At 41.0% G+C, this 24,039-nt stretch overlaps 1 protein-coding gene across 1 annotated transcript in view; it reads right to left on the bottom strand.

Moving 5' to 3' along the window:
* DOCK3 (dedicator of cytokinesis 3) overlaps positions 1–24,039 on the bottom strand; it is a 682,478-nt gene that overhangs the window by 56,925 nt on the left and 601,514 nt on the right. The window contains exons 28-32 of the mRNA XM_025375707.1: positions 18,397–18,491; positions 16,655–16,730; positions 16,157–16,257; positions 15,833–15,891; positions 13,586–13,734 (exon numbers count right to left, since the gene is read on the bottom strand). Of these exons, the coding sequence (XP_025231492.1) occupies positions 13,586–13,734; positions 15,833–15,891; positions 16,157–16,257; positions 16,655–16,730; positions 18,397–18,491 (480 nt within the window). The remainder of the gene's footprint in view (positions 1–13,585; positions 13,735–15,832; positions 15,892–16,156; positions 16,258–16,654; positions 16,731–18,396; positions 18,492–24,039) is intronic.

The raw sequence follows: 24,039 nt of genomic DNA on the forward strand, positions 1-24,039 counted from the left end.
TAGGCAAAGAAGCTGGTGATGGGGCTGGGCGTGGTGGCTCAGGCCTATAACCCAGCACTTTGGAAGGCTGAGGTGGGCAGATCAACTGAGGTCAGGAGTTTGAGACCAGCCTTACCAGCATGGTGAAACTCCATCTCTACTAAAAATATAAAAAAACTAGCCAGGTGTGGTGGCACCTTGCCTTAGTCCCAGCTACTCGGGAGGCTGAGGCAGGAGAATCACTTGAACCCAGGAGGTGGAGGTTGCAGTGAGCCAATATCATGCCACTGTATTCCAGTCTGGGCAACAGAGTGAGATTCCATTTCAAAAAAAAAAAAAAAAAAAAAAAAAGCTGGTGATGGAAGGATATGGGAGACATGACTTAATCACCCCTACAGAGCTCATAAAGGAACAAGTTATTAGGAGAAATCTAGAAATCTAAAACATGGGACACTGAATATCAACACATGCAAAATCAACATCTCTAAGTCAAACAATAAGTTCTTCAAACATATTAGGTCATAATTAGTGACACTGACCATCAAGTTTGCAGTTACTTTTATTCCACAGAAACAATATTCCTGAAGTGACATCTTCATTCAACAAATATTTGTCCTGTGACATAATGATATACACAGTTCTAACATTTACCTCTCTAAGCCCAATTTTCTACGTTTGTGAAATAGGAATGGTGGTAACATTCCTCTTTGGTGTCACTGTGCCCTGGATCTGGGAAGTACTTAATAAATGCTAGTTTTGATTTTCATCTCTATGAGCCTACCATGTCCCAGGCACCATGGTGGGTTCTGAGATATAAAAATGCACAAGAAATAATCCTGGTCCCTAAAAGCCCATCATCTGGCAGAGGCGGCAGGTAGGACAGCTGACACAGCTCAGCATGGTAATTGCTTAGATGGAACATACACAGAAAAGGTAGTCTGGATTTCAAAGAATTGTGCTATAAAAACTTAAGAAAGGTTTTTGACTCTTTGATCTAGTGATTACAGGTTGAGAAATTTACCTAAGAAAATAAGAATAAATGTTTTTGGCAATATTAACAACAAAAATTTGGAATGAACCTAAACTGCTAAAATTAGGGGCTGAGAGAGGTGGGTCATGACTGTAATCCCAGCGCTCTGGGAGACGGAGGTGGGTGGATCACATGAGGTCAGGAGTTTGAGACCAGCCTGACCAACACGGTGAAACCCCATCTCTGCTAAAAATACAAAAAAAATTAGCTGGGCATAATGGCGCACACCTGTAATCTCAGCTACTTGGGAGGCTGAGGCAGGAGAATCGCTTGAACCTGGGAGGAGGAGGTTGCAGTGAGCCAAGATCATGCCATTGCACTCCAGCCTGTACAATAAGAGGGAAACTCCATCTCAAAACAAACAAACAAACAAACAAAAGTCTGCAATCCCAGCACTTTGGGAGGCCCAGGTGGGCAGATCATGAGGTCAGGAGCTTGAGACCAGCCTGGTCAACATGGTGAAACCCAGTTTCTACTAAAACTATAAAAATTAGCCGGGCGTGGTGGCATGCACCTATAATCCCAGCTACTCAGGAGGCTGAGGCAGGAGAATCACGTGAACCCGGGAGGCAGAGGTTGCAGTAAGCTGAGATCATGCCGCTGCACTCCAGCCTGAGCAACAGAGGAAGACTCAGTCTCAAAATAAATAAATAAATAAATAAATAAAAAAAATTAAATTAGGAGCTTAACAAAATACGTTATGATCCAGCCATACAATGGAATACCATATAGCCTCTAAACTGATGGGGTAGTATAGGGGAGCATTAATTCACATGAAGAGGTAGTCATGACAAGTTGCTACCAAAAAAGGGAGATTACAAACCAATATATATAACACTTTAATTTTTTTGGCCATTTTTTTTTAATACTTTAGGTTCTGGGGTACATGGGCAGAACGGACAGTTTTGTTACATAGATATACACATGCCATGGTGGTTTGCTGCACCCATCAACCTGTCATCTACATTAGGTATTTCTTCTAATGCTATCCCTCCCCCAGCCCCCCATCCCCTGACAGGCCCTGGTATGTGATGTTCCCCTCCCTGTGTCCATGTATTCTCATTGTTCAGCTCCCACTTATGAGTGAGAACATGCGGTGTTTGGTTTTCCGTTCTTTTATTAGTTTGCTGAGAATGATGGTTTCTGGCTTCATACATCTCCCTGCAAAGGACATGAACTCATCCTTTTTTATGGCTGCATAGTATTCCATGGTGTATATGTGCCAGATATTCTTTATCCAGCCTATCATTGATGGGCATTTGGGTTGGTTCCAAGTCTTTGCTATTGTGAATAGTTCCACAATAAACATATGTGTGCATGTGTACAGTAGAATGATTTAGAATCCTTTGGTTATATAGCCAGTAATGTGATTACTGGGTCAAACAGTATTTCTGGTTCTAGATCCTTGAGGAATTGCCATACTATCTTCCACAATGGTTGAACTAATTTACACTCCCACCAACACTGTAAAAGCGTTCCTATTTCTCCACATCCTCTCTTAGCACCTGTTGTTTCCTGACTTTTTAATGATTGCCATTCTAACTGGTGTGAGATGGTATCTCATTGTGGTTTTGATTTGCATTTCTCTAAGGACCAGTGATGATGAGCTTTTTTACATATGTTTGTTGGTCGCATAAATATCTTCTTTTGAGAAGTGTCTGTTCATCTTCTTCACCCACTTTTTAATGGTTTTTTTTTTTCTTGTAAACTTGTTTAAGTTCTTTGTAGATTTTGGATGTTAGCCCTTGTCAGATGGATAGATTGCAAAAATTTTCTCCCTTTCTGTAGGTTGGCTGTTCACTCTGATGATACTGTCTTTTGCTGTGCAGAAGCTCTTTAGTTTAATTAGATTCCATTTGTCAATTCTGGCTTTTGTTGCCATTTCTTTTGGTGTTTTAGTCATGAAGTCTTTGCCCATGCCTATGTCCTGAATGGTACTGCCTAGGTTTTCTTCTAGGGTTTTTAAGGTTTTAGGTCTTACATTTAAAGTCTTTAATTCATCTTGAGTTAATATTTGTATAAGGTGTAAGGAAAGGGTCCAGTTTCAGCTTTCTGCATATGGCTAGCCAGTTTTCCCAACACCATTTATTAAATAGGGAATCCTTTCCCCATTGCTTCTTTTTGTCAGGTTTGTCAAAGATCAGATGGTTGTAGATGCATGTTGTTATTTCTGAGGCCTCTGTTCTGTTCCATTGGTCTGTATATCTGTTTTGGTACCAGTACCATGCTGTTTTGGTTGCTGTAGCATTGTAGTATAGTTTGAAGTCAGGTAGCATGATGCCTCCAGTTTTTCTTTTTGCCTAAGATTATCTTGGCTATGCAGACTCTTTTGGTTCCACATGAAATTTAAAGTAGTTTTTTCTAATTCTGTGAAGAAAGTCAATGGTAGCTTGATGGGGATAGCATACAATCTATAAATTAGTTTGGGCAGTATGGCCACTTCATGATATTGACTCTTCCTATCCATGAGCATGGAATGTTTTTCCATTTGTTTGCATCCTCTCTTATTTCCTTGAGCAGTGGTTTGTAGTTCTCCTTGAAGGGGTCCTTTGCATCCCTTGTAATTTGTATTCCTAGGTATTTTATTCTCTTTGTAGCAATTGCGAATGGGAGTTCACTCACGTTTTGGCTGTTTGTCTCTTATTGGTGTATAGGAATGCTTGTGAATTTTGCACACTGATTTTGTATTTTGGGACTCTGCTGAAGTTGCTTATCAGCTTAAGGAGATTTTGGGCTGAGACTATGGGGTTTTCTACATATACAATCATGTCATCCACCAACAGAGACAATTTGACTTCCTCTATTCCTATCTGAATACCCTTCATTTCTTTATCTTGCTTGATCACCCTGGCCAGAACTTCTAATACTATACTGAATAGGAGTGGTGAGAGAGGGCATCCTTGTCTTATGCTGGTTTTCAAAGGGAATGCTTCCAGTTTTTGCCCATTCAGTTATGATACTGGCTGTGGGTTTGTCATAAATAGCTCTTATTATTCTATTTTGTTGATCTTTTCATAAAACCAGCTCCTGGATTCACTGATTTCTTGAAGAGTTTTTGTGTGTCTCTATCTCCTTCAGTTCTGCTCTGATCTCAGTTAACTATTTCTTGTCTTCTGTTAGATTTTGAATTTGTTTGCTCTTGCTTCTCTAGTTCTTTTAATTGTGATGTTAGAGTGTCAATTTTAGATCTTTCCTGCTTTATCTTGTGGGCATTTAGTGCTATAAATTTCCCTCTACACACAGCTTTAAATGTGTCCCAGAGATTCTGGTACATTGTGTCTTTGTTCTCATTGGTTTCAAAGAACATCTTTATTTCTGCCTTCATTTCGTTATTAACCTAGTAGTCATTCAGGAGCAGGTTGTTCAGTTTCCATGTAGTTGTGCAGTTTTGAGTGAGTTTCTTAATCTGTGGTCTGAGAGAGTGTTATGATTTCCGTTTTCTTGCATTTGCCAAGGCGTGTTTTACTTTCAATTATGTGGTCAATTTTAGAATATGTGCAATGTGGTGTTGAGAAGAATGTATATTCTGTTGATTTGGGGTGGAGAGTTCTGTAGATGTCTATTAGGTCCACTTGGTCCTGAGCTGAGTTCAAGTCCTGAATATCCTTGTTAATTTTCTGTTTCATTGATCTGTCTAATATAGACAGTGGGGTGTTAAAGACTCCCACTATTATTGTGTGGGAGTCTAAGTTTCTTTGTAGTTTTCTAAGAACTTGCTTTATGAATCTGGGTACTCCTGTATTGGGTGCATATATATTTAAGATAGTTAGTGTTTCTTATTGCATTGATCGTTTTACCATTATGTAATGCCGTTCTTTGTCTCTTTTGATCTCTGTTGGTTTAAAGTCTGTTTTATCAGAGATTAGGATTGCAACCCCTGCTTTTTTTTTTTTTTTGCTTTCCATTTGCTTGGTAAATATTCCTCCATGCCTTTATTTTGAGCCCATGTGTGTCTTTGCATGGGAGATGGGTCTCCTGAATACAGCACACTGATGGGTCTTGACTCTTTATCCAATTTGCCAGTCTGTTGTCTTTTAATTGGGGCATTTAGCCTATTTACATTTAGGGTTAATATTGTCATGTGTGAATTTGATCCTGTTATTATGATGCTAGCTAGGTATTAGCTAGAAACTAGCTAGCTAGTTTCTTCATAGTGTTGACGGTCTTTACAATTTGGTATGTTTTTGCAGTGGCTGGTACCAGGTTATTCCTTTCCATGTTTAGTACTTCCTTCAGGAACTCTTGTAAGGCAGGCCTGGTGGTGACAAAATCTCTCCACATGTGCTTGTCTGTAAAGGATTTTATTTCTCCTTTGCTTATGAAGCTTAGTTTGACTGGATATGAAATTCTTGAAAATTCTTTTCTTTAAGAATGTTGGCTGGGCGTGGTGGCTCACGCCTGTAATCCCAGCACTTTGGGCGGCTGAGGTGGGCAGATCATGAGGTCAGGAGATTGAGACCATCCTGGCTAACATGGTGAAACACCGTCTCTACTAAAAATACAAAAAAATTAGCTGGGTGTAGTGGTGGGCACTTGTAGTCCCAGCTACTCGGGAGGCAGAGGCAGGAGAATGGCATGAACCCAGGAGGTGGAATTTGTAGTGAGCCGAGATCGCACCACTGTACTCTAGCCTGGGCGACCAAGTGAGACTCAGTCTCAAAAAAAAAAAAAGTTGAATATTGGCCCCCACTCTCTTCTGGCTTGTAGGGTTTCTGCAGATAGATCAGCTGTTGGTCTGATGGGCTTTCCTTTGTGGGTAACCTGACCTTTCTCTCTGGCTGTCCTTAACATTTTTCCCTTCATTTCAACCTTGGTGAATCTGATGATTATGTGTTTTGGGGTTGCTCTTCTCAAGGAGTATATTTGTGGCATTCTCTGGATTTCCTGAATTTGAATGTTGGCCTGTCTTGCTAGGTTGGGGAAGTTCTGCTGGATAATATCCTGAAGAGTGTTTTCCAACTTGGTTCCATTCTCCTCATCACTTTCAGGTACACCAATCAAACATAGATTTGGTCTTTTCACAAAGTCCTATATTTCTTTGTTCATTCCTTTTCATTTTTTTTCCTCTAATCTTGTCTTCTTGCTTTATTTTATTAAGTTGATCTTCAATCTCTGATATCCTTTCTTCTGCTTGATCAATTTGGCTATTGATACTTGTGCATGCTTCATAAAGTTCTTGTGCTGTGTTTTTCAGCTCCATCAGGTCATTTATGTTCTTCTCTAAACTGGTTATTCCAGTTAGCAATTCGTCTAACCTTTATTCAAGGCTCTTAGCTTCCTTGCATTGGGTTAGAACATGCTCCTTTAGCTTGGAGGAGTTTGTTATTACCCACCTTCTGAAGCCTACCTCTGTCTATTCATCAAATTCATTCTCCATCCAGGTTTGTTCCCCTGCTGGCTAAGAGTTGTGATCCTTTGGAGGAGAAGAGGTGTTCTGGTTTTTGGAATTTTCATTGTCTTTGCAGTATTTTCTCCCCATCTTCATGGATTTATCTACCGTTGGTCTTTGATATTCGTGATCTTCTGATGGGGTCTCTGAATGGACGTCCTTTTTGTTGATGTTGATGCTATTCCTTTCTGTTTGTTAGTTTTTCTTCTGCCAGGCCCCTCTGCTGCAGGTCAGATGGAGTTTGCTGGACGTCCACTCCAGACCCTGTTTGCCTGGGTATCACCAGCAGAGGCTGCAGAACAGCAGATTGCTGCCTGTTCATTCCTCTGGAAGCTTTGTCCCAGAGGGGCACCTGCCAGATGCCAGCCAGAGCTCTCCTGTATGAGGTATCTGTTGGCCCCTAATGGGTGGTGTCTCCCAGTCAGGAGACATGGGGGTCAGGGTCAGGGACCCACTTGAGGAGGCAGTCTGACCCTTAGCAGAGCTCGAACGCTATGCTGGGAGATTTCCTGCTCTCTTCAGAGCCATCAGGCAGAGACGTTTAAGTCTGCCGAAGCTCCGCCCACAGCTGCCCCTTTCCCCAGGTGCTCTGTCCCAGGGAGATGGGGGTTTTATCTATAAGCCCCTGACTGGGGCTGCTGCCTTTTTTTCAGAGATGCCCTGCCCAGAGAAGAGGCATCTAGAGAGGCATTCTGGTCGCAGCGGCCTTGCTGAGCTGTGGTGGGCTGCATCCAGTTCAAACTTCCTGGCGGCTTTGTTTCCACTGTGAGGGTAAAACCACCTACTCAAGCCTCAGCAATGGCAGAAGCCCCTCTCCCAACCAAGCTTGAGTGTACCAGGTTGGCCTCAGACTGCTGTGCTGGCAGTGAGAATTTCAAGCCAGTGGATTTTAGCTTGCTGGGCTCCGTGGTGATGGGATGCACTGAGGCAGACCCCTTGGCTCCCTGGCTTCAGCCCCCTTTCCAGGGGAGTGAAGAGTTCTGTCTCACTGGTGTTCCAGGCACCCCTGGGGTATGAAAAAAAACAAAAACAAAAACAAACTGCAACTAGCTCGGTGTCTGCCCAAAGGGCCGCCCAGTTTTGTGCTTGAAACCCAGGGCCCTGATGGTGTAGGCACTGGAGGGAATCTCCTGGTGTGCGGGTTGCAAAGACCATGGGGAAAGTGCAGTATCTAGGCCGGACTGCACCGTTCACAGTCCCTCATGGCTTCCCTTGGCTAGGGAAGGGAATTCCCTGACCCCTTGTGCTTCCCGGGAGAGGTGACACCCCACCCTGCTTTGGCTCACCCTCTGAGGGCTGCATCCACTGTTCAACCAGTCCCAATGAGATGAGCTGGGTACCTCAGCTGGAAATGTAGGAATCACCCGCCTTCTGTGTTGATCTCGTTGGGAGCTGCAGACCGGAGCTGTTCCTATTCGGCCATCTGGCCAGCCCTCTAACAATTTCATTTTTTAAGTTAAAAAAAGCCTACGTATTGAGAAGAAAAAGTCTAAAAATGACATAAACTGCCTCCTCTCCAAGTTCCTAACAATGGTAGGATTGTGTTAAAATTCTGCATTATAGCTATTGCATTTTTTAATTTTTTTGAGATGGAGTCTTGTTCTGTCGCCAGGATGAAGTGCAGTGGTGCAATCTCAGCTCACTGCAATCTTCACCTCCCGGGTTCAGGCAATTATACTGCCTCAGCCTCCCGAGTAGCTTGGACTACAGGCACACGCCACCACGCCCAGCTACTTTTTGTATTTTTAGTAGAGACGGGGTTTCACCATGTTGGCCAGGATGGTCTTGATCTCTTGACTTTGTGATCCACCTGCCTTGTCCTCCCAAAGTGCTGGGATTACAGGTGCAAGCCACCATGCCCAGCCCACTATTGCATTTAAAATTTTTCTACATTAAATAAATATTGTTCTATAATTAGAAAAAGTAGTTTTAGGCTGGTCAGTGTTAGTGATGGTGGAATGCAACCCAGCCCCATTTTCAGCTGACTCAGATGACCCACAGTGCAGCTCTGCAATGTCATCCACTTCTTGGTAAATTTTTTTTTTTTTTTTTTTTTTTATAATCAGGTGGTGTGCATTTTGCACATTTAGAAGGCACAAGTTGTGACAATACAGAAAAGTAACAGTTCCTGTTTTGTTTGAAGTTATTATTTCCCAAAGACCTGGAGGCATTAGAGTTACACACTCCCAAACTGATCTAATCTTAAATACTATTTACCCATGATAAAAAGAATCTATAAAAAACTTAGAGCTAGTATCATATTTATTTATTTGTTTAATAGGAGAAGCACATAAGGATAGTATCATATTCACTGGTAAAACACTGGTGAATACTTTCTTCTAAGAACAAAGCAAGTTTCTCATTGCTCTTATTTAACATCATCCTGGAGGTCCTAGCTGATGTGATATGGCAAGAAAAATAAGAGATCTATAGAGTAAAAGGGAAGAAATAAAACTCTCTTTTCTCAGATGACATGATTGTCTAAACAGAAAATCCCAAGGAATCTGCAAAAAAGCTTCCAGAACTAATAAGTAAATTTAGCAAGGGTACAGGATATAATGTCAATATATAAAAATCAATTGAATTTCTATATCCTAGAAACAAAAATAAAATTTAAAAATTGCAATTATTTACTTATTTATATAAACAAAGTGGAACATTTTAATTGAACTTTCTTAAAACTAATGGATCAAGCAGCAAAGCAGTAAGGCTACAGAAGTTCAAACAATATAATTAAGGAGCTTGAGCTACTAGATAAACATAAATTTTACTCCCTCACCCACAGAATACCCATTGTTTTCAAGTTAATGTAGAACAATTTTTTGAAATGCTGCATACTTGGCAATAAAGGGAGTCTAAAATTTGCTCAAGGAATCAGTATCAATCAGTTACATGGAATTATTTAGAAGAGCACCAAAAAACAGGAAATACATAAAAATCTAATAATATATGTGTAAGATCTCTATATAAAACACTGATGAAAGAAATAAAAGAACACCTAAATAAATGGAAAGATATACTGTTTTCATGGACTATTAAGACATCAATTCTTCCCAATTTTTTTAATTATATATAATTATATATATAAAATATATATAAATTTTATATATAAATAATTTTTTATATATATTTATTTTATATATTATATATATATTATTTTTTTTGAGACAGAGTCTTGCTCTGTTGCCCAGATTGGTGTACAGTGGTGCGACCTCAGCTCACTGCAACCTCCCTCTCCCGGGTTCAAGCAATTCTCCTGCCTCAGTCTCCTAAGTAGCTGGGATTACAGGCACCTGCCACCACGCCTGGTTAATTTTTATGTTTTTAGTAGAGATGGGGTTTCACTGTGTTGGCCAGGCTGCTCTCGAACTCCTGATTTCAAATGATCCGCCTGCCTTGGCCTCCCCAAGTGCTGGGATTGCAGGCATGAGCCACTGCGCCCGGCCCCCAATTTGATTTACAGAATCACTGCAATCCCAGTCAAAATCTCAGCAGGAATGTTATAGATATTGACATACTGATTCTAAAATTTATTTAAAAAAGGAAAAAGAATTAGACAGCTAACACAATACTTGAAAAAAAAAAGAACAAAGCTGGAAGATAGATTCATATCACCTAGTTTTAAGACTAACTATAAATCTACTATAATAAGGTAGTGTGGTATTGATGAAAGAATAAACATTGTTCTATGGAAAGACTAGAGTCTAGAAAGAGATTCACACAAATATAATTGATTTTTTAAAGTAGTTTTAAGTGACAATAATTATAGGTATTTATGGAGTACAATATGATGTTTTGATATATGTATACATTGTGAAATGGTTAAATCAAGCTAATTAACTATCTGTCACCTCACCTAATTTTTTTTTTTTTTTGCAATGAGAACATTTAAAGTCTACTCTTTTAGCAATTGTTAAATATACATTATTATTATTATTATTTTGAGATGGAGTCTCGCTCTATCACCTAGGCTGGAGTGCAGTGGTGCGATCTTGGCTCACTGCAACTTCCACCTCCCCGGGTACAAGCGATTCTCCTGCCTCAGCCTCCTGAGTAGCTGGGACTATAGGCACGTGGCATCAAGCCTGGCTAATTTGTGTACAATACATTATTATTAACTATAGTCACCATGTGGTGCAATAGCTCACTAAAGCTTATTTCTCCTAACTTTGAAACTTTGCATCCTTTGATGGTCAGTTGATTTTTTCTTTTTCTTTTTTTTAAGCCTCTCCTTATCCAAACCCATTTGTTTTTCTTTTTTTTGGCGATTGATTTTTGACCAAAGCATAAAGACAGCTGAAGAAAGGATACTCTTTTCAACAAAAGGTGCTGGAATAACTGGACATCTTGTTGCAAAATAAAAAAAAGAACCTGCTCCATCCTTCATACCTTATACAGAAATCAACTCAAAATAGATCATAGATCTAAATTTAAAATGTAAAATTATAAAACTTCTAGAAGAAAATATAGGAGAAAAATTTTTGTGGCCCTATGTTAAGAAAAAGTTCTTGGGGTATGACCCCAAAAGCATGATCTATAAAAGAAAAACACTGACAAATTGGACTTCATAAAAATTAAAAACTTTTGTTCTAAGAAAGATATTGTTTAGTAAATGAAAAGATAAGCTAAAGATTTGCAGAAAATATCTGTAAATCATATGCTCAACAAAGGACTTACATACAGAATACATAAAGAACCCTAAAATTCAACAATAAGGAAAGCAACAACTCAAATGAAAATGAACAAAAGCTTTGAACTCATTTCACCAAAGAAATATAAGGATGGTAAATAAGCACATGAAAAGGTGCTCAACATCATTAGTCACTAGGGAAATAGAAATGAAAACCACTATGATATACAACTATACACCTATTAGAATGGCTAAAATAAATGAACAGATAATAGTAAGTACTGGTTAGTATGTGGAGCAATTGATTATATACTGCTGCTGGGATTTCAAAATGGTATAGCTATTTTAGAAAAGAGTTTGAGAACCTTTTTGAAAGCTAATTATACACTTGTCACAAGGCCCAACAATCCTATTCCTAAGTATTCACTCAAGAAAAATGAAAGCTTATATGTATACAAAAACCTGTAAAGAAATGTTTTTAGTAGCTTTATTTATAATTGACAAAAAAGGAAACAACCTAAATGTCTTTCTTTCTTTTATTATTATACTTTAAGTTCTAGGGTACATGTGCAGAACGTGCAGGTTTGTTACATATGTATACATGTGTCATGTTGGTGTGCTGCACCCATTAACTTGTCATTTACATTAGCTGTATGTCCTAATGCTACCCCTCCCCCTTTCCCCCACCCCACGACAGGCCCCGGTGTGTGATGTTCCCCACCCTGTGTCCAAGTGTTCTCATTGTTCAATTCCCACCTGTGAGTGAGAACATATGGCGTTTGGTTTTTTGTCCTTGTGATAGTTTGCTCAGAATGATGGTTTCCAGCTTTATCCATGTCCCCATAAAGGACATGAACTCATCCTTTTTTATGGCTGCATAGTATTCCATGGTGTATATGTGCCACATTTTCTTAATCCAGTCTATCATTGATGAACATTTGGGTTGGTTCCAAGTCTTTGCTATTGTGTATAGTGCTGCCATAAACATACGTGTGCATGTGTCTCTATAGCAGCATGATTTATAATCCTTTGGGTATATACTCAGGAATGGGATGGCTGGGTCAAATGGTATTTCTAGTTCTAGATCCTTGAGGAATCGCCACACTGTCTTCCACAATGGTTGAACTAGTTTACAGTCCCACCAACAGTGTAAAAGTGTTCCTATTTCTCCACATCCTCTCCAGCACCTGTTGTTTCCTGACTTTTTAATGATCACCATTCTAACTGGTGTGAGATGGTGTCTCATTGTAGTTTTGATGTGCCATCTCACACCAGTTATAACGGCGATTATTAAGAAGTCTAAATGTCTTTCAAATGGTGAATGAATGAACTAAATACTTCTCAGCATAGAAAAACTACTGATACATGCAGTAACATGGATGAATTTCTCAAAGCATTATGCTAAGTGAAAGGGGCCAGTCTCAAAAAGGTGCACTTTGTTTGATTCCATTTATATGACATTCTAGAAAAGGCACAACTATAGTGATGAAGAACAGACCTATGGTTGCATTTGTTAAGTATAGGGGAAGGGTTTGACTACAAATAGACAGCAAGATCGAATTTTTAAGTATTCAAAAACTCTTGATTGCAGTGGTGGTTACACGAGTATGCATTTGCCAAAACACATACAACGTAAATCAGAAAGAATACATTTTACTCTATGTAAATTTAAAAATAAATAAATATTTAAAAATTACTGCTTCCCTGGTCTACTTCTCACTGTTACAGTCACCTATTCTAAGACCACTGGTTCATCCTAGAATCACAGGCTCAGAAGGAGCTTAGTGGGGAACTGGTACAATTCCCAAGCCAATACAGAAAATTCCCCTAGAGGTGTCCTGGGAGCTTCTGCTTGAAGATCATCTGCTAAGAGAGAAAATCTCTATCTCCCAAAGCAGGCCTGCTTACAGTGAACAATTTTTGTTGTTAGCAAGTTATTTGTTTTATTAGCTAAAATTGGCTTCCTCACCAATAGCCCCTATTGGTCCTGGTACTATGCCCTAGAACTACAGATATAAAAGCAGGGGCCATGTCCTCCACCTTAGTGATGGCAAAAGAACTACACAGGAGGACAGCCTGAAGCCACTCAGTTGAAAACCAAGGGGCCTGTATCTCCTGGACCAACCTCCCTGTGCAGTAGTCTGTAAAATGCTGGGCTACCCTGAGCCATGAGAACTCAACTGGTCTGGGCTACTGCCCTAGAAATGCCTGGACTATACAGTGAAAATCCTCTGTAAAGGAATGACATCACACACTCCCAGGGCCCTATCCTGAATGAAACTGGGAGGCTACAGTCTCAATCATTTTCTCCTTGATCAGAAAGTTATAGTGATGTTCATTCTTTGCTGGCCTCATTATTTTCTGGCCTCTAACTTCATGAAGAAAATCCACAAATCAATTATGGCTAGCAAGTAAGGGAAAACCCTTGAACAGGATTCAAATTAGCCAAGCTACAGCCCATTCCCACTAGAATCATGGCTTGGTCATCTAGGCCACCTGCCTAAGCAGAAGGGATCCATTCCAGAGAATACCCTGAACACTGTGCCAGGTTTCTTACCTGTTTGAAGTTGCCATTTTTTCTCTGCTCCCAGTCCATCATGTCATGAAAGATGGGAATCATGATATTCCGTACTTCTGGCTGTGGGACCAGTGTCACACCCAGAAAAGGACCAATCATTCCCGGAATAAAGTGGATCTTATGTTCACCTGAAAAACAAAACCCAAATTAGTTTATGCCTGCTTTGCTCCTTTCATGGAAGATTCCCAAATGGGGCCACAACACATGCTATAATCTATATTGGAAGCTTCCAAGAGCAAAGCAAGCTCTCCCCTATGGTTTTCTGAGATACTCCCCCTCAACTTTTTAGAGTTTATGGATAAAGTTGGCCTAGCCCAGTTAAAGTAAATGTGCAACAGTCACAAAACTGCTTTTCCAAAGAACTTCCTGACAGTCCCACAAACTACCTGAAAATCTCTCTGAGATGAAGGAACAGAGTTTGCTACTCTAGACAGAACAGGTTTCTGAGTAACCTATGAGTGTCAGATGGTCTATTCACAGTGTTTATTTAACAGGAAAAGCCTATATATTTCTGCTTAAATACAATGCACTCCCCTTGGAGTTTCTAGCTGTAGCCCAGAGACATTTAAGTGATGAGGATATCCAGTCCCTGGTCTAGCCACCAGAGGCCTAATAAGTCCATGGACCCTTACACCGCCTATGTTCATCTATGCCAAAGAAGTCCTCCTCCTGAGCTAGCAGGAGCCTCCTGTACAGCCCTACCCTAAAAGGCTGGCTTAGAGATTCTCTCTTTACCCATCCTGAACTCCCTTTGTGTTCATATTGCATTTCTGATGGTACCATTACACCTACTTGGCTCAGCTCAACCCTCAACTTCCTTAATGAAGCATTTCCATAGTAAGTGCGTGATGTGGGTTTCCCTCTCACTGGCCTGCCATCTAGGGTATGTTACCAGAAGCCAGAGACAGTCCTGTGGATGGTGGGATAGGATTTTTCTCTTCCTTGCAATGGTAAAATGGAGTGAACCATTTTTCAGAGCTCTGCTCTCAGTCCTTCAGAGACTAAGGAGGAGATAAACTGTGGGTCTGTGCAATAAATGCTACAACCAAGTAAAACCATTTCTTGGGGACCAGAGAATGTCATTTCCACCAAAAGCAATGAGGCAGTAAAGGCTTTATCAGGCAAATATGGCATTAAAAAAATTTCCATTTTGAAAACCTGTCTAAGAAGCAAATGTTTAGCCCTGAAGCTGGTTCAGCATATTCCAATTTTGGTACATGGCACAGTAGCCAGTCTCTTGCATTCCTGGGAATTTCAGAGTCAACTTTGGGTTAAAATCCATTTCCAAACTGTGCTGGATACAGGGAACCAGAGTGCTGGAAAGTCATGCTTGGGGAAATGCATCCCCACTCATGAATAGAAGGCCCTCCCACTGGCAGAAATACCTCATATCTTGCTTGCTGCCTCTAGGTTTGTGGTGGGGATGGTTAACAGAGGACTGGAGATTTTATGACTATCATACCTATAGCTTCAGAGCCATGAGCTCAGCTGAAAGCAAACTTTATTTGAAATAATAATAGTTATCTAGCATCTTGACAGGCCACTCAGAACTCTACAATATCACAGGATGGCCCACTCAGTCACCAGGGCAACCCAGAAATTCTACCAAAAACACTGATCTGACAAATTTAGATTCAAAGCAGTGGCTATTTTCAAAGCTTTCAAAGCAGAAGCTGTGCAAAGAAGGAAAGCCAAAGCTGATCTCACTCAGAGGTTGCAGTTCTCTTCTCATATATTACTCCATGCAATTGGTGTCAAGTATCTGATCTGGATGCATGAATACCAGAGATCCAAGAAATGTTTCAATCTTTATTAAAATCAATGGCCACCTCTGCTCATGTACTGGGTATCTCCGATCTAAGCTTTTGAGCCTGCAACATCCAGACTGGGAAGTGAAGAGTATGGAGGATCTTACAGGCATGGGTTCTCAAATTGGAAAAAAACTACTACAGCCCTCCTCTTCTTTTTCTTTCTTTTGACTTTAGTTCCTAAAAAAGGGGATTTTGCACATATATTACTGAGGTCTTATTTCTCAGCCAAACTCTCCTTGCCAAGGGCTTTATGCACATGTGCTACACCATCCATCTGAGGTGTTATGTGAAAGATATGTAAGGATCTCTTGGGTCTGAATTAACATTCATAAAGCCTGGGAGATGTTATTAGTCTTGCTACTTTCTATTTGGCTATGCAATATATAGAAGGGAAGAATAGAGATAAAAAACATACCCAAATTCTGCCACATGCTGAACAGTTCATAAGCCATCATTACACGCATGTCCCCATACCTAAGAATAGTAACACAGGAGCCAACCGTTAGTGGGAGAAGGTTCAGGAAGATAGGGCTGCAAACCCATGAGGCTAGTACTTCAGTACTGTTTGTTTCTAATGCTTCCCAATGCGCTAAGCCATTGGGCTCTCGACTGAACTCCCACACCTGGCCCCTGGGAAACCACCCAGCTGAGAACCTGTGAACCTCTGAAGGAACTCTCATGGAAACATAGCCCTATTTGGCCAAGTGGTAATGAGATGAATATAAGACGTTTATCTTACTTATCTAGAATCTTCTTCCTTTTGACTGAGGTGATAATTTCTAGCTGAAGGCTTGGCTGATTTATGAATAGAACTGCCAGGCTAAAATAAGAATTCCACACCTAGAGAGACAGAGAAAGAGAAAACGTGACAGTCTAAGAACTCAATCTTGTAGGGAGAGTTACTAAATACATACGTGTAGCATAGAACCCATTTTATAATCTTAAGATCCTCATTTTTTTCCCTTTTAAATATCTTTGTGAACAGGAATTTGTTCTTCTTCTTTCCCCTCTTGACTCCTTCTGAAGCCAATTGTGTTGATTCTGGACTAGAAAGCATACTCATGGAAGTCTGGCTACCAACACTTTCAACAGGCGTACCCCAGGTCATATTCTAATCATCATCAGGCTTAGAAGCTGTTTGATACTATGAATCTATTAATAAAGCAAAAACAAGTGAGCTTGGTTTTGGCTTTCTAAGGTTATTGCAATAATACTGATGGATTTCAGGAGTGCCTACCTTAAAGTCAAAGTCAGTCTCTGTGAAATTCTTGTGCAGTGCAGAGGACAGGTACTGGACAGTAGTGACTATAATACTGCAGTAGGGAAACAAGGCATTGGCAGAATTAAAAGACTAACAATGGCATCTGATGGCTTGGCATCAGCTGTCTATAGCCTGTGTGCAAGCTTCTTGGGTACAACTTGTTCCCATGTAAGATGTGACTATAAAGGAAAGAGAAAATGGTACAAACTCTATAGAAAAAACTCTACAGAAAACCAGTCTTGGATAAATGCCCCACAGTTGGCAGGACAGCACGGGACGTCACTGGGTTCTAGACCTAGTTCTGCCATTACCTGGCCTTCATACTTCTCCCTGGGTCTCATTTTCCCTACCTATAAAAGGTGGTAGGAGTTCGATGGTTCTTTAAAGTTTCTCTCAGTTCAGAGTAGTTCTAGTATTTTGGGGACCTCTGGGTAATCAACAGATATTATTATCACTTTGTAGGACTTAGAACATAATTTTATTATTATACTGGATAACAGGGGTTTATATAGGTAATAAATCTTTGCTTTAATCATATACTATTATTTTCATCTATGTGTCGTTTGAATTCAGCTCTTTTGGTCTAGCTTGAGTAATCACTCTCAATCTTAGCCTGGGCACACAGAAGGGACAATGGGAGGCTGTCCTGCTGGAACAAGAGAGTGAAATGGAGAGGAAGTCTAGTGGGACAGTAGGTTTCATTTTCATTACATAGGGCCTTGGCTACCTGACAAAGAGACTTATGTCTAACAGTGGCCACCTCTGCTTAGATGCAGAAGAACATGACAAAAACAGTGCATTAGAAACACTAGCCCACCACTAGAGGGGGTGAAAAATTTAAAAGGGTCACAGCTTTGAAAGAAAAAACTGCTCTTGCAGGACAGGCTGGGGAGCCTGAAGTGCTCTGAATGGAGTTAAGAGATAGAAACAAGAAGGATTCAAATGGAAAAGTCACTATGTGAGGAAGTATCTGTGCAACTTTGTTTATAACCATCCTTCTATTCTTTATAAAACATTTGCATTTTGGAAAAAGTTACAGTGCACTATAAAAGGTGTAAAGTGGAAAGACCATGCTAGTATCTTGTTAATATATCTAACAAATACTTTCATTATATTTTATATGTCAATATAAAAGACAGATCAGTGGGAGGAGGCAATGGGCTAGAGTGTATAGGCCAAGTAGCCTTCTTCTGAAGAGAGAGAGACCAGATGAGCCAGCCCCTTACCACATGCATCATTTGTCTGGTTTGCCAGGAGGAAGCACAGGCTAGAAATATAAATGAGGCAGTCAGGTTAGGGTTATCTTTAGAGTAAATTCTATGTCAGTAATCAGAAGTGGTCAGAGCCTTGCAGCCAGGTCTCAGGTGGGTAACTGGCACTGTCTATGGTAGACAACACAATTTAAATCGAGAAGGCGGCTTGGGACAATGTCTAAACCTACAGGGCAGCAGAGGCCAATGGGACACTAAGCAGGCCTTCCTCAAGGAAGAACCCTTCTCAGGATATTATATTTCACATCCTGAAAACTTCCTTCTCTATCCTTACTGTGCCATCATCTGCCAAGCACAAAAACGTTGTTCTCATTTGCCCTCTCCTCTCTTTTCCCATGGTCCTGCCCTTCATTTGTCTTGCTCATGTGCTCCCTCTCTGAAACACACATACTCTTATTAGTCTGAGAACAGCTCAGTAATGCTGACACAGGGCCCTTCCATACTCACTTGCTTGTGAGCAGTCTCATTACCATCCAGTCCCGAGGGAACACACTCATCTTCATCAGGTTCCGGAACACACAAAAAATCTTCAGCAGAAATTCCTGACAGCAGAGGAAAGCTGATGTGAGATACCACCACCACAATATGCATCTCCTCAATAGGCCACTCCTGGCCACTAGATCATGAGAATGGGTGGGACCAGTGAGTTAGGTATGGTTCTCTCGGTGAGTTGTTTCTTAGATGGCTACATGGGAGTGAGTTCTGGGTACTCTCATAGGCCAGATGGGAGCAGACCCAAACTGGGCAGAACAGAGGTAGCTCTATTCCCACAATGCCCAAAGCAGCTCTATACCCACTCTATACCCACAAAGCCCAAAGCATGGGACAGACTAAGGTCTAGCCAAACTGGTGTCCGACTGAATCCATAGGCTTCATTTTCTGGGGCATGGCCCCTGAACGTTTGATTATAAGAACATGCTTTTTTGGATATTAAGAACACAATGATGGGAGAGGCATTTTAGGAATGGCAGATCTCTGAAAATCTGCTTGTCCATGAAAGCAATGGGGTGGCTAACACTGGTTAACCAAAGGCTTGTGACAATCCAAGAAATGTTTATTCAATGATAATTGATGAATAATAACAATGAGCTTTGTTGAATTTTTAACCTGCACTATTCTCATCCCCTCCTACCTCCACAGTAGCCTTAAAAACAAGCTGCTGTAGAATCATGAAAGTCATGAAACACCAGCAGCCTAGCAGCCATTAGAAGGGAGAGAATGGTTTTGGAACTCCTACAAAAAGTTCCGACCCACAGAATTGTTATTATTTGATCTGTTTGGCAGCTTCTTGGAAAAACTCCATTCATAGGGCTTGTCTTAATTTAACCTGACTCAGAGCTCACTCAAGTGAGGAAAACTCTATACCCAAGGCATTTATTGGAGCAAAACAAAAAACAAAAAAACGTATAATTTAACATCCCAGCTGCATGAAGCAGCCATGTCATTTGAGGCAAACAAGAGAATGACTAAAAAAAAAATTATATAAGGAAAATCTGAGGAATGAAATATCTGTAGGGGGCCTTGAAAAGCTCTGACATATTCCTGGGAATCTAGAAGGCCACACATGTATACAGGGCTGTGCAAATTCCTAGAGAAGGCCTGAGAAGGTCTAATCTCTCACCAGTGCTGACCTTGAGGCTCTGGGTAAGCAGGAAGTGAAGGCTATGGCTGAACTGAAAAGTGCTGGAGCAATGACAGTGAGCCTCAACACATACATATAAAAACCCCCTTAAAAATGTGGAGAGTTATTGATTTAAGGCATTTAAGAATATCTCTGTTCAGTTATTAGCTGATCATTAACTAACTGCATGGAGACTTTAGTGACTGCATATAATTAAAAAATACAGATATTAAAGAATGGGTCCAAGAATGGTGGCTCACACCTGTAATCCCAGTGCTTTGGGAGGCTGAGGCAAGAGGATCACTTGAGGCCAGGAGTTTGAGACCAGTTTGGGAAACATAGCAAGATCCCTGTCTTCACAAAAAATTAAAAAATTAGCTGCATGTGGTGGTGCATGTCTGTAGTCCAAGCTACTCAGGAGGTTGAGGTAGGAGGATTTCTCGAGCCCAGGCAAGGTTGTAGTGAGCTATGATCACATCAGTATGCTATGGCCTGAGCAATACAGCAAGACCCTGTCTAAAAAAACCCCCAAAAGCAATGAGTCCAATAATATTACTAAAAAAAGAAACAAGCATCATCAACAACATAAAACAATAAAAAGCAACAATAACAAACCCTGGGGATGTGGGGAAGGGATCTGATTTCCAGAGTTGCCAAATTATTTAAAATGTCCAGTTTTCAACAAAATATCATAAGATATAAAAAAACAGGAAAGTATGGCCCATACACAGGCAAAAAGAAGTTAATAAAAACTTTTCCTGAGGTAGCTCAAATATTGGACTTGCTTGGAAAATACTTTAAACAAAGAACTGAAGGAAATCACACTTAAAGAATTAAAGGAAAGTGTAAGAACAATGACTCACCAAATAAGAGGAGACCAACAAAAAGGGTAGAAATTACTTAAAGTACACCAAATATAAATTCTAGGACTGAAGAATACAATAACTGAAATGAAAAATTCACTAAAGGGGCTCAGCAGCGGATCTGAGCTAGCAGAAGGATTAGCAAATTTGAAGCCGAGTTAACTGAGATTACCTCAAGTAAGAAAAACAAAAAGAAAAAAGAATGAAGACAAATGAACAGAGCTTCAGATATCTGTGGGGCATCATTAAGGGTATAAACATACACATAGTGGTAGTGACAGAAGGAAAAGAGAAAGAGAAATGGGAAGAAATAATGGGGAAAAACTTTCCAAAATTGATGAAAAAGTCTTCACACAGCCAAGAAGCTCAACAAACTCTACATGGGATAAAATCAAAGAGATTCACATATAGTCACATTAGAATCAAAAGTGTCAAAAGCCAAAAATAAAGAGAATCTTGAAAGCAACAAGAGAAAAACAACAAATAACCCTCAATAATATTAACAGGTGACACCATCAGATATAATGGAGGCCAGAAGGCAGACAGCAGAAATATTCAAAGTCTGAAATGAAAGACCATCAACAAAGAATCCTACAGCCAGCGAAACTACCATTCAAAACTAAAGAAACTGCAAAGCACAGTGGCTTATGTCTGTAATCCTAGCACTCTGAGAGGCTGAGACAGGAGGACTGCTTGAGCCCAGGAACTTGATACCAGCCTGAGCAACATAGCGAGACTCCATCTCTACAACAATAAATTAAAAAAAGAGAAAAAAAAAACTAGCTGGTGGTGTGCACATGTAGTCCCAACGACTTGGGAGGCTGAGGTGGGAGAATCCCTTGAGCCTGGGAAGACTGAGGTGGCAGTGAGCTATGATTGTGCCACAGCACCCCAGCCTGTGTGACAGAGCAAGACCCTGTCTCAAAAAAAAAAAAAAAAAAAGAAGAAATCAAGGCAGCCATCACTGCAGCTGCCTGCTGTCTAAGACAACTGAGCTCCTGAGGGGGAGGGGAGGCTGTCATCACTATGGCTGCCTGCTGCCTAAGACAAATGAGCTCCCCAGGAGAGGGGCAGCAGGCATCACTATGGCTGCCTGCTACCTTATAAGTACCACGTGCTAACCGATTGTGCCACTGGAGCCACTGCCTGCTACCTGATGATTGACTCCCTAGGGGAGGGGCAGCAGCCATCACTGTAGCTCCAGTCTGCGGTTTTCCCCCTGCTGGTGCTGGGGAGACTGGATGGTTTGGACCCAAACTGCCACACTGGCTGTGGCAGACTGTGGCCAGACTGCCACTTTAGGTCGGACCCTGAACCATTCTTCTTCATTGGGTGGGGCCTCCCCGCAGGAATTTCAGCAACTCCAGCCAGGGGTTTAGGGACAGAACTTTGATCTCCCTGGGACTGAGGGGTGGCCATGGTCTCCATGGATCAGCAGACTTAGTCTTTCCCCCACTAGCTCTGAGGAATTCAGGCAGCCCAGACAAGTGGGACTCCCCCGCAGCACAGCACACCCCCTCTGCCAAGGGGCAGCCAGAGTGCTTCATTAGGTGGGTCCCAGATCCCATGCCCCCTGACTGGGTGAGACCCTCCAATAAGGGTTGCCAGATACCTTATACAGGAGCACTCCCACTGGCATCAGGTCAGTGCCTCTCAGGGACAGAGATCTCAGAGGAAGAAGCAGGCAGCTATCTTTGCTGTTCTGCAGTCTCCTCAGGTGACACCTCTGGGTGTGGGAGAGACCCAGGTGAATAGGGTCTGGAGTGAACCCTCAGCAAACCACAGCAGCCCTACAAAAAGGGGTCTGATTATTGAAACAAAAACAAACAGAAAGCAACAACAACAGCATCAACAAAAAAGTCCCCACAAAAACCCCACCCAAAGATCAGCAGCCTCAAAGATTGAAGCTAGACAAACTCATGAAGATGAGAAAGAATCAGTGAAAAAACACTGAAAACTCAAAAAGGCAGAGTGCCTCTTCTCCAAATGATTGCAATACCTGGGCAGAGGCTGAGATGAATGATTTGACAGAAGTAGGCTTCAGAAGGTGGGTAATAACAAACTTCACTGAGCTAAAACAGCATGTTCTAACTCAATGCAAAGAAGCTAAAAACCATGATAAAACATTACAGGAGCTGTTAACCAGGATAGCCAGTTTAGAGAGGAACATAAATTACCTCATGGAGCTGAAAATTCAACATGAGAACTTCATAGTGTAAACACAAGTATCAATAACTGAATAGACCAAGCAGAGAAAAGAATTTCAGAGCTTGAAGACTATCTTGCTGAAATAAGGCAGACAAGATTAGAGAAAAAAAAATGAAAAGGAATAAACAAAACCTACAAGAATATGTAAAAAGACTGAACCTATGACTGATGGGGGTACCTGAAAGAGACAGGAAGGACAGAACCAAGTTGAAAAACATACTTCAGGATATCACCCAGGAGAACTTCCCCAACCTAACAAGACAGGCCAACATTCAAATTCAGGAAATCCAGAGAACCTCAGTAAGATACTCCATGAGAAGATCAACCCCAAGACACATCATCATCAGATTCTCCAAGGCCGAAATGAAGGAAAAAATGTTAAGGGCAGCCAGAGAGAAAGGCCAGGTTACCTACAAAGGGAACCCCATCAGACCTTTCAGCAGAAACCCTATAAGCCAGAAGAGATTGGGGGCCAATATTCAACATTCTTCAAGAAAAGAATTTTCAGCCCAGAGTTTCGTATCTGGCCAAACTAAGCTTCGTAAGTGAAGGAGAAATAAAATCATTTTCAGACAACCAAATGAGGAGGGAATTTGTCACCACCAGGCCTGCCTTGCAAGAACTCCTGAATGAAGCACTAAATATGGAAGGAAAACCATTACTAGTCACTGCAAAAAAAAGTACAAAGGCCAATGACACTATGAAGCAACTACATCAACAAGTGTGCAAAATAATCAGCTAGCATCATGATAACAGAATCAAATTCACACATAACAATATTAACTGTAAATGTAAATAGGCTAAATGCCCCCAATTAAAAGACACAGAATGGCAAACTGTATAAAGAGTCAAGACCCATTGGTGTGCTGTATTCAAGAGACCCATCTCATGTGCAAAGACACACATAGGCTCAAAATAAAAGAATGGAGGAAAACTTACCAAGCAAATGGAAAGCAGAAAAAAGCAGGGATTGCAATCCTAGTTTCTGACAAAACAGACTTTAAACCAACAAAGATAAAAAAAGATAAAGAAGGGCATCACACAATGGTAAAGGGATCAATGCAACAAGAAGGGCTATCGTAAATATATATGCATCCAATACAGAAGCACCTAGATTGATAAAACAAGTTGTTAAAGACCTATAAAGAGACTTAGACTCCCACACACAATAATAGTGGGAGACTTTAACACTCCACTGTCAATATTAGAAAGATCACTGAGACAACGCCGGGCGCGGTGGCTCACGCCTGTAATCCCAGCACTTTGGGAGGCCGAGACGGGCCGATCACGAGGTCAGGAGATCGAGACTATCCTGACTAACACGGTGAAACCCCGTCTCTACTAAAAAATACAAAAAACTAGCCGAGCGAGGTGGCGGGCGCCTGTAGTCCCAGCTAG

The sequence above is a fragment of the Theropithecus gelada genome, chromosome 2 (assembly GCF_003255815.1).
Source record: "Theropithecus gelada isolate Dixy chromosome 2, Tgel_1.0, whole genome shotgun sequence".
Classification (NCBI taxonomy): domain Eukaryota; kingdom Metazoa; phylum Chordata; class Mammalia; order Primates; family Cercopithecidae; genus Theropithecus; species Theropithecus gelada.